The sequence below is a fragment of the Macrobrachium nipponense genome, chromosome 28 (genome assembly GCF_015104395.2).
Source record: "Macrobrachium nipponense isolate FS-2020 chromosome 28, ASM1510439v2, whole genome shotgun sequence".
Classification (NCBI taxonomy): Eukaryota; Metazoa; Arthropoda; class Malacostraca; order Decapoda; family Palaemonidae; genus Macrobrachium; species Macrobrachium nipponense.
In genome coordinates this window covers 50,925,738-50,936,408 of record NC_087217.1, presented here as the reverse complement: position 1 = coordinate 50,936,408, position 10,671 = coordinate 50,925,738, and the positions used below count along the sequence as shown (strand labels likewise).

Below are 10,671 nucleotides of genomic sequence, written 5' to 3'. Positions count from 1 at the left end.
TTTGTTGTCCGTATACCTTCTTACTCTGCGGCCCCCGCCCCGCGGCCGCCCCCGCCCCTTCCCCCCAAAAAACCACGCCCTCAACCCACTGTTTCCATTTATAGATGCATTGAGAAGAAACGGATCTACCTTGGTGTTCTTTTTTTGTTGTCCGTTTACCTTCTTACTCTGGCACCCCCCACCACACCACCACCACCCCCTCCCCTCAAAACTGCCCCCTCAACCTGCTGTTTCCATTTACAGAAGCGTTGAGGAGGATACGGTGCTACCTTGCAGTACCTTCATTTGCTGCTCGTGTACCTTTTACTCTGTGAAGTCTTGCTAGAATATATGATATATATAATATATATATATATATATATATATATATATATATATATATATATATATATATGGTATATATATATATATATATATATATATATATATATATATATATATGTAAGTGTTACATATAATTATATGATAATCCGCTTGCACAGGCTTCATCTGTAGATGTGTTGTTATCTTGTGTTTGCAAAACAAGCCAGCTGGAGTGGAATGCTTAGCTCATGAATTCTCCATGTGGGGTTCATAGGTCACGGTAACATACATAGCCGTAACCTATTGTTATCCGTGGTGATCAATGTAAGATTAGCTAAAGCATTGCAAATCGTTTTAAAATTAATGAACAAAATAAGCGAATAGAATTTCTATAACATCAAAATGAATTAAATTTCTCTGAACTTCACAGACAATTAGAGTCAATAAATCACCTTATGGCATTGGTAAACGGGCATTTTAGTAGTATCAGATTATGGATATGAAATATTTACTTGCAACATTAGCATATTACAATTCAAGTAGATCGTATTCATGGGGAAATGTCACATTTCCTTGAAAAATCCAAAGTTTATATAGAAATTAGTTACATAGTGGGTTCTTTTATTCCATCTCTTGCCTATTAAAGTTTTAACATTAACCTTAGAGGATGCGCGCGAGAAACTGGAATATGAACCTTTTGTTAGAGGCACATAGGATCGGATTTTATCACAGCCTAATTTCAGTAAGCGTAGAGAATTTCAGAATCATGATTGATATCCTCTTTGATTCTTATGTTGCCCGGCAATCTTACAAATGGCTCCGTTTCCCACTTCTTTGTCTAGTACCTTACTACCAGTAATGTCGAATTTTCTTTGGGATTCGTATTGATATCTGTTAATATGGATATTTTTTACGGTCGTCAGAGACCTGGATAAGTTCACTCATTGTTATAATGCCATGGGTAAAAAGTTTGTACAGCTGACTCTTTTGAATTCCATAAAATATCAGCGAATTCATGTGGGTTAAGTCTAGTCCTTAACGGCTCTCTCCCTCCCATATTTGGACGTTGTCTGAATTTACTTTGCCCTTGTGACAAGTATAATTTCACTTACAGGCTGATTAACGGAACCTGGTTACACCTTGCAGTGGGAGAGTTTCACGTTGCATGCCCGGACAGATCGTCTACAACTTCAAAAAACCGTACGTCGCTGCGGACGACTGCAGTGGAGTAACGACCGCCTACAATGTGAAGGGAATAAGCACCATCACAAATGAACAGGCTTATTTCGTGGATCTCCTGGACCGTCACCCGTATCCCAGCGTTAATTTAGTTTTTAATGCGGAATGGTCTAGCAGCTGTCGAAATTGACTACAAAGGAACATGCTTCCAATAATTGCGACCAAGGAGGGTATCCAACTCTACGTTTGCCAGCGCAGGCCTTTTGCTGGGGATGATTTTATTCATCGCGAACGTATTTGTATGGCATAGGATGCAGAGACCAAGTATGGAGGCTAAACAGAACGTCAGACCCTGCCCAGGTGGTTTTCCCTTGTTTTTAGAACCATTTGGAATTGGCCATTTCATTTGGCTCTAGGTGGTTGTCTGGAACAGTGTAATGGGCGAAAAGTTGTTCGGAACACTAGTTAAATGTGCAGTGGGTATCTCCTTGCCTATATATTCCATATATAAAGTATCAGTAAATAACAGAACCCGTACAGTATCACAATCACTATATATCTATCAGCATGCTTATTTGAAGAATATAGAAGTTAATCAATAAATCAATATATATCTGTGTGTACATACTAGGAATCTATTTAAAGTGCACCTAGATTAATCACTTAGATTAGTCATTTATGTTAATAATTTGTATTAAGGCATATATATTGATCATATTTATATGAATCAATATATAATAATATATATATATATATATATATTATATATATATATATAGATATATATATAAATAATCAGAATCAAATCAGGTAGCCTATAATCAATCTGTTTACCTCGTATCTTACCAATAACTGCAGTTAGTATATGAGTTAATATATGATTTTTATCATGCAAATCTTTATGTTATGCAATTATCAGAAGTACATTAGTATTTTCTGTAGCACATGTATCTTCATGAGTAGCAGTATACAACTGTATCATTATATCTCACAACTTATTACGTGAATCTGTATTTGTGTACACCATGAATTTTTTTTTTACTTATAAGTATTTCTATATGTCTGATCTTTTACATATAGCTAATTGAATATCATTCCTTAAACCACTTGCTGGTAATTATGAGTTAACTATATATGCACATTAATGTCTGTATCACACTCCTATGGGTCAATTGCAAGTCAAACTTTATGCCTTGAGTAATGTTCAGTGTTTGGTTTTGTAGCCGACCGAGCAATTACGTAAGTGTTACATATAATTATATGGAATGTGTGTTATTCCATATATAAAAACCTAAAAAAACTATGGATTAACTTAAAAACCCGGTGACCCCAAGGGGTCAACCGGTGTGCTTGCAGAAGGAGTGTTGATCGGGACCAGATAAGATAATGTAGGCTAAGCCTTGACATGTTGTATCAGTCAGAGTCCTGGTTTGTCATCATCTGTGGTCATCAAATCTATTGTTGTGTGAACTTTTGACAAAGCTTTCTGCTTGAGAAAACATATTGACCTATAACCCAGACCGTCCTTCGTGACTTGTAATCTATGTCATCTGTGTGTATGTTCGTATGTCGAGCTATTGTCTGCTCACCTCTGATTTGTAAACCAAATTGTATGTCAGACTTCAGTTAGCCAGCTTCAGTGGAAGACCTGTCCAATCTTATCTGAACTTCACGATGTAAAATAGAAGAATGCATCTATTTTTGTACTCTGCGTTTCAACACTAAAACCTTACATCAGAAAGAATATACTGAATGAACTTAGAATTATCATCGAAGTCCAGGATACTCCAATGAGAATGAGAGTCATACCAACGGACCTTAGCGTAAAATACCGCAGGTCTCAATAACCCACAGGGCGCCTTGTTATACAAAGGCCCAGCCCTACATATATTATATATATATATATATATATATATATATATATATATATATATATATATATATATATATATTACGCCTAGGGTTATGATTAATGATATATTGCCAATATGTTCGCTGTGACCTATTGGAATGTGGAGAAGCAACGACCTGAGAAAAGCTGACGAATGGTTTCTGTGGGTGGCGTGCGATAAAACTGCATAGAAAGACAAGTCAATGTACTCAGTTCATGAACTCTTTTCAAAAGTGCCTTTGGGAAACTGGTTGCAGCCAGTAATGTGAGGCATTGTCGAAATGTGCATTCATATGTGCGTGTGCGCCTTTTCCTTTTATAATGTACCCTACGCAAGTCTATGGTGGATTTTGATAGAGCGTCTTTGGAAGAAAGGCAGGATGCCGTTGTGCTCACCGAAAGTCTCTTTATAATATAGTGTAGTAAATATTCCGGCTGCTTGGGTGAGTCTTATACTGTTTTAGCCAAAGAGCGGCTTGTTGCCTATTTAACATTTTATGGGAATATTCAATCTTTGACTCTGTTGTTAAACTTATGTGTGTACTTACGAGGTATTCCTCATGTCTTTGAAACAGACGGTTCTGGTAAGGAACTATGTGGGGACCGAGGGAGACATTTGGTGTGACCAATGACAGTTTAGACCATTTACTATTGGGGTTTTTAAGTTAGTCAGTAAAAACTTGGATCATTATCTTTTGTTGCTTGAATTAATAAATGTATTTTTTCTAATGCACTCTCTCATTTTGATTACCTGGTTAAGAGTTGGGAGAGAGAGAGAGAGAGAGAGAGAGAGAGAGAGAGAGAGAGAGAGAGAGAAAAGTCGCGAGCCGCTAGTTGCTTAGAGAGAGAGATTTGTTTGTTGTTTGCCTGCCGCTTGAGTTACACGTTTACCAAATGAATAATGAGGATCATATTCTCATTACACGCACACACACACACACACACACACACACACACACACACACATATTATATATATATATATATATATATATATATATATATATATATATATATATATATATGTATATATATATATATATATATATATATATATATATATATATATATATATACGTATATATAATTTACTGATTTGTTTATGCATCCGTTTCCTATTATTTGTTTTGATTGAAAAGCTGTATCCTGATAAGTATGGCTTTTTAAACGTTATGAGTTCTAGCTTATGATTTGTCTTAAATTGTCTTTGGATTTATTTTCAAAGTTTGCAATAAGGTTAAGATTTGACTTAAATTTAGGTTTCGGCATGGATTAAGAATGTCCTTCTCGTCGTTTAAGTGTGTGTGTGTGTGTTTGTGTGTTTTAAGCTGTGGAACATTGCACAATAAACAAGGGCATTTTACGTTTACGGAATATTTATTCTTAATACTCGTACCCTCTCGATGTCTCGTTGACTAGAGATAATATGTGCTGCTGCAGTGTTAGTCTAACGTGAGGTATTTTACAATGTTGGGAGGTTCTTTGGATAGATAATATGTTTATTATAAGTATTATTGCTTTTCACACTTATTACTTGTTTTTCAGATTATTCGTTATAAGAATATTAAACTAAATTTTCATTTCTATCCCTAAGGTGTCTTTAAAGTATGTAATTATATTACAGTAATTACATTCTCTGTTAATTCTTGAATCACTCTTAAAATTGACGAAACTTGTTGACTAGAGGACCCTAAAACACGAAATGAAATTAACAGCATTTATTATGATTTCTGTTATTCAATTATAGTGATGAGTTTTTTCTTACATGACTTTATATGTGGTTAGAAATAAATAAAAAAAGGGGTTTATTGGCTAGATATAGTTACCAGGTGCATTGCGTTTGAGTAACTCCTTGTATTTCATCAACAATATGACTGAAAAAGTCTAGAATTCAAGATCTTTGTTTCCCTTTTCCCATTCAGTGATTTCACTTCCAAATGCTGTTTAAAATCCCGGAGAAGTTACCCATCATTCATATCGGTTTTCCATGATGCCCAGCTGACCCTCCGGTTTGTAAGCGTGTGCCAGTCCATGATTGGGTTGTCAATCAAAAACAAACATCATTTTAATTCTTTACAGTTTCTATCTTCCCTTTAACCTTTCCGTCCTCCTCTGCCCAGTTTCCTGTCCACGGCCCTCACCCCTTCCCCACTCCCGTTTCCCCCTACGCTCTCTTCCCTTTCCCTTCCTCCTCCACCTCCTAATTCTTCCTCCTTCTCCTCCTCCTCCTCCTCCTCTCCCTCGTCCCCATTTTCTCTTCCACACATCCCTCTCATCCCCTTTCCCTTATTCTGCCACCTCCTACTTCCTCCACCTCCTTCTTCCATCCTTTCTCCCCCTCTCCCAGCCTCCCCCCGATTCTTTACCCCATTCCCTGCCTCATCCATCATATTCCTCCTAATCCTAATCCTCCTCCCCATCCCCTTTATTTCTGCCCCTTTTCATAGCCCATCCCCCGAATCCCGAACCCTCTTCTTTCCCTCATCTTCCTCCTCCTCCTCCTCCTCCCCTCCCTTTCTCCCCTTTCCTACCCTCCCCTCAATCCCTACCCTCTTACCCTTCCTCCCCTCCCTTCCTCCCCATTTTCCTCACTCCTCCTCCCCTCCCTTTCTCCCCTTTCCCCTAAAACCCTCCCTCAATCCCTACGCCTTATTCCTTCCTATCTTCTTTCCTCCTCCTCCGCCTCCCCTCCCCTTTCCCTTTCCCCCTGGTTTCCTACCCTCACCCCTGAATCCCTACCCTCTTCTTCTCTTCACCTCCTTTTCCTCCTTCCTTCCTCCCCACCCTTCCTCCTTTTTCCTACCCTCCCCTCCAATCCCTAACCACCCTCTTCTTTCTTCCGCTTCTTTCCTCCTCCTCCTCCCCTCCCTTTCTTTCCCCTTTTCCTACCCTCATCCCCTCCCCAATCCCAACCCCTCTCTTCCCTCAATCTTCCTCTCCTCCCTCCTTCCTTCCCGTCCCTTTCTTCACCCTTTCCTACCCTCCCCTGAATCCCTCCCTTTCTTCCCTTCCTCATCTTCCTCCTCCCTTCCCTCCTCCCCACCCTTTCCCCTCCCCAACCCTACCCTCCCCTCATTTTCCCTACCCGCTTCTTCCTCTTCCTTCCTCCTCCCCTCCTCCTCCCGGCCTTTCTCCCTTTCCCCTTTCCTACCCTCCCTCCAATTCCCTACCCTTCCTTCCCCTTCGCTCAATCCTTACCTCCCTTATTCCTTCCCTCTATTCTTCCCCTTTCCTTTTACCCCCTCCTGAATCCTACCCGCTTCCCCTTCCTTTCTTCCCCTTCCTTCACTCCTCCTCCCTCCCCTCCTGCCCCTCCCTTTCTCCCTTTTCCTACCCTCCCCTCAATCCCTCCCTCTTCCCTTCCCTTCTTCCTTCCTCCCCTTCCTCCTCCTCCCCCTCACTTTCCTCCCCTTTCCTACACCCTTTCCCCTCCCCAATTTCCCTACCCTCTTCTTCCTCCTTCTTCCTCCCTCCCTCCTAACCCTCCCCCTCCCAATCCCCTACCCTTCTTCCTTCCTCTTCCCTTCCCCTCCATCCCTCCCTCCCTTTCTCCCCTTTCCTACCCTTTCCCCTGAATCCCCTACCCTCTTCTCCTCTTCCCTTCCCTCCGCCTCCTCCTCCTTCCCTCCTTTCTCCCTTTTCCTACCAATCCCCCTCAATCCCTACTCCTCTTCTTCCTCTTCTCCTCTCCTCCTCCTCCTTCCACCCTTCCTTTTCCTCCCCTTTTCTACCCTCCCACTCATTCCCTACCCTTTTTCCACCCTCCGATTCATTCCTATCCCTTTTTCCTCCCCTTCCTTCTATTTCCCTACCCTCCCCTCCATCCCTACCCCGCCCCTTCCCCCTTTTCCTCCAATCCCTTATCCCCTCCTAATCCACCCCTTCCCGTTCCCTTTTTCTTCCCCTTTCCTACCCTTCCCATGTGAATCCCCTACCCCTTCTTAATTCCTCATTCCTTCCTTCGTTCCTTTCTTCCTCCTCCCTCCTCCCTTTTCCCACCCTTTCCCTTTACCCTCCCCCTTTCAATCCCTACCCTCCTTTCCCTCCGAATTCCTTCCACCCTATCCCTTCCCCTTTCCCTTTTCCCCTTCCTTACCCGCCCTTCCAATCCCTACCCTTCTTCCTTCCTCATCTCCTCCCTTTCTCCCTATTCCCCGCTCACCCTTCCCTTCCTAACCCTCCCTGAATCCCTACCCTCCTTCTTCCATCTTCTTACCTCCTCCTCCTCCTCCCCCGCCCCTCCCTTTTCTCCCTTTTCCTTACCCCACCCCCTTCAATCCCCTACCCTCCACTTCCTTCTTCCGCCTCTTACTCCTCCTCCTCCCCCTCCCCTCCTTTCTCCCCCCTTTCCTTAACCCTACCCCTCAAATCCCTACCCTCCCGCCTTCCCTCCTTCTCCTCCTTCCCTCCCCCCTTTTACCCTCCCCTTTCAACCCTTACCCCTCTTCTTCTCTTCTTCTCCTCCTCCTCCGCCCCTTTCTTATTTCCGGAACCCTCCCCTGAACCCTACCTCTTCCTTCCACTTCCTTCCTCCTCCTCCTCCTTCCTCCCCGCCCTTTTCCCCCCCTTTTCCCTTTTCGTACCCTCCCTCAAATCCCTACCCTCTTCTTCCTCTTCTTCCTCCTCCTCCTCCTCCTCCCCCCCCTTTCTCCCTTTTCCTACCCTCCCCTCCCAATCCCCTACCCTCCTTCACCCTCTTCTTTCCCCCTCCTATCCCCTTCCCTGCTCCCTTTTCCTTACGCCTCCCCCTAATCCCTACCCGGCCTTCCTCCTCCTCCTTCCTCCACTCCCCCCTTTTCTGCCCTTTTCTTAGCCCTCCCCCTCGAATCCCTTAACCCCGCCTTCCTCCTCATCTTCCTCCTCCTCCTCCCCTCCCCTTTTCCCCTTTCCCCTTCCCAGTTTCCTTTCCTAACCTTCCCCTCAATCCCGAAACCCTCTTCCCCTATCCTCTTCTTCCTCCTCTCTCCTCCCTTTTCTCCCTTTTCCTACCCTCCTCAAATCCCTTACCCTTCCTTCTTATCATCTTCCTCCTCCTCCTCCCCTCCCTTTCTCCCTTTTCTTACCCTCCCCCTAATCCCTACCCGCCTTCCTTATCCTCCTCCTCCTCCCCCTTTTCTCCCTTTTCTTAGCCACCCTCCGAATCCCCTACCCTCCCGCCTTTCCTCATCCTTCTTCCTTCCTCCCTATCCGAATCCCCTCCCTTGTCTCCCCTTTTCCTACCCGCCCTTCAAATCCCCTACCCGCTTTCCTCCTCCTTCTTAATTCCACCTCCAACTCCCCTTCCCACCTTCCCCTTATAAGCTTCCCCGAATCCCGACCCCCTTCCTCCTCCATCCGTCCCCGTCCCCGTACCTTCCCTCCCCTCCCCGCCCTTTTTCCTTTCCCGCCTACCATCCCCTCAATCCGCCCTACCCTCTTCCTCCTCATTTCTTAATTCCTCCTTAATCCTTCCCCTCCCCTTTTCCCTTTCCACCCCTTTCCTAGCCTCCCCCGAATCCCTACCCCCTTCCTCCTCCTTCTTCCACACTTCCCCCACCCATTCTCCTCGTCTCTCCCATCACCCACCTTTGCATTTATCTCTTAAAATGCGCTATTAGCAATTTTCCAGGTACCTTAAACGCCGGTCAAAGAAGAAAGCCGCCTCCAAATAAGGCAAATATCAATTTGTTGTAGGCGAGCGTCACTGTTTGGTTATCGGGATGATGATTGGAAACGAGCTCCGGGCGACGGCGATGGAAATTATTATCAGGTATATTCAATTCGCCGTTGGTTTAAGAACACCCGGTGGGCCCCCGGGGCTGTTGATTTGGCTAAAAGTGTTATTTTCGGCGCGATCGGCGCGGCGACGGTTCGTGATGCGAAGATAAGGTAAACGCTTTGGCTGGTAGACATGATGGTTTTTTTGTGTTTTTCATTTTATTTTATTCTATTTACTTATTCATTTATTTATTTTTGCTTTAGTGGAGAGACTAAGGTAGTGGAAAGAAAAAAATAGAAATAAATAGAGAGAGTGAGAGAAAATAATAACAGAAGGAGAGAGATTTTTTATTTTATTTATTCATTTATTCATTTTTGCTTTAGTGGAGAGACTAAAGTATGGAAAGAAAAGAAATGAAATAAATAGAGAGAGTGAGCGAAAATAATGGCTGAAAGAGAGATTTTGTATTTTTTATTTTATTTATTTATTTTTGCTTTAGTGGAGAGACTAAAGTAGTGGAAAGAAAAAAGATAGAAATAAATATAGAGTGAGAGAAAATAATGGCTGAAAGAGAGAGATTTTTTATTTTAAATTTTGTTTATTTATTTATTTATTTATCGTTTCTTTAGTGGAGAGACTAAATCAGAGGAAAAATAGAAATAAATAGAGAGAGTGAGAAAAAATAATGGCTCAAAGAGAGATATTTTTATTCTTTATTTTATTTATTTAATTATTTATTTATTTATTTTTGCTTTAGTGGAGAGACTAAAGTATGGAAAGAAATAAAAATGGAAATGAATAGAGAGAGTGAAAGAAAATAATGGCTGAAAGAGAGAGTTTTCACTTTTTTTTTTTACTTTTTTTTACCAAGTTTGAGAACGAATGGCTGAAAGAGATTTTTTTTTTTACTAAGTTTGTTGAGCCAGGGACGAGAATAAATTGCTGGAAATGAAAACTGGAAATAAACAGGGAGAGCGAGAGAGAGAGAGAGAAAACGAAATATTGAGGAAGCGAAAATATGAGAAAAACTTATAATTAGGGATATAAAAGTGAGGATAATACGGAAATTATGAAGGTGCTTCGATGAGTTAGGTGAGGCTCTTACACAGACACGGAAAAAATTTAAATAAATAATCGACCAAAAGTAAATAAAAAGAGAGGGAGATACCAATAAAACAATATTAACGGAGGAGGCGAATTACATGAAGGGACAAATGGTAAAGTAGATAGAACAACAAAACTCGTAAATGATGCGTAGTATTTTTTTATACATTTCGGCGATAAACTGAATCATCAACGAATTTTATTTACGATGACTGGTGGGACAATCCCACTCAATTAGATCGTAAACAAGAAGCAAATCTTTCAGCTAGTTCTTAAAGTTCTTGGAAATGTGCTATATTCATCTGCTGTCTATTTCCCAATCTGTACTGACGGAGAAACCATGATTCTTCGTGCTGCATAGTGGAGAAAATGGTCATCAGAAAATCAAAGGTTTTCTTTAGTTTTCGTGAATATTCTAACCAGACCTCACCTGTGTACGGGAGAGTCCTGATCAAGACGATATGTACCCAGTCTCTTGTGACTAAAAACTGAATCTA

The 10,671-nt window shown here is 42.0% G+C and overlaps 1 protein-coding gene across 1 annotated transcript; it reads right to left on the bottom strand.

Moving 5' to 3' along the window:
• Positions 1–5,465: 5,465 nt before the first annotated feature.
• LOC135201187 (high mobility group nucleosome-binding domain-containing protein 5-like) lies at positions 5,466–5,792 on the bottom strand. Its single transcript, XM_064230064.1, has one exon. The coding sequence runs from the start codon at positions 5,790–5,792 to the stop codon at positions 5,466–5,468; it is 327 nt and encodes a 108-aa protein (XP_064086134.1).
• Positions 5,793–10,671: the final 4,879 nt, after the last annotated feature.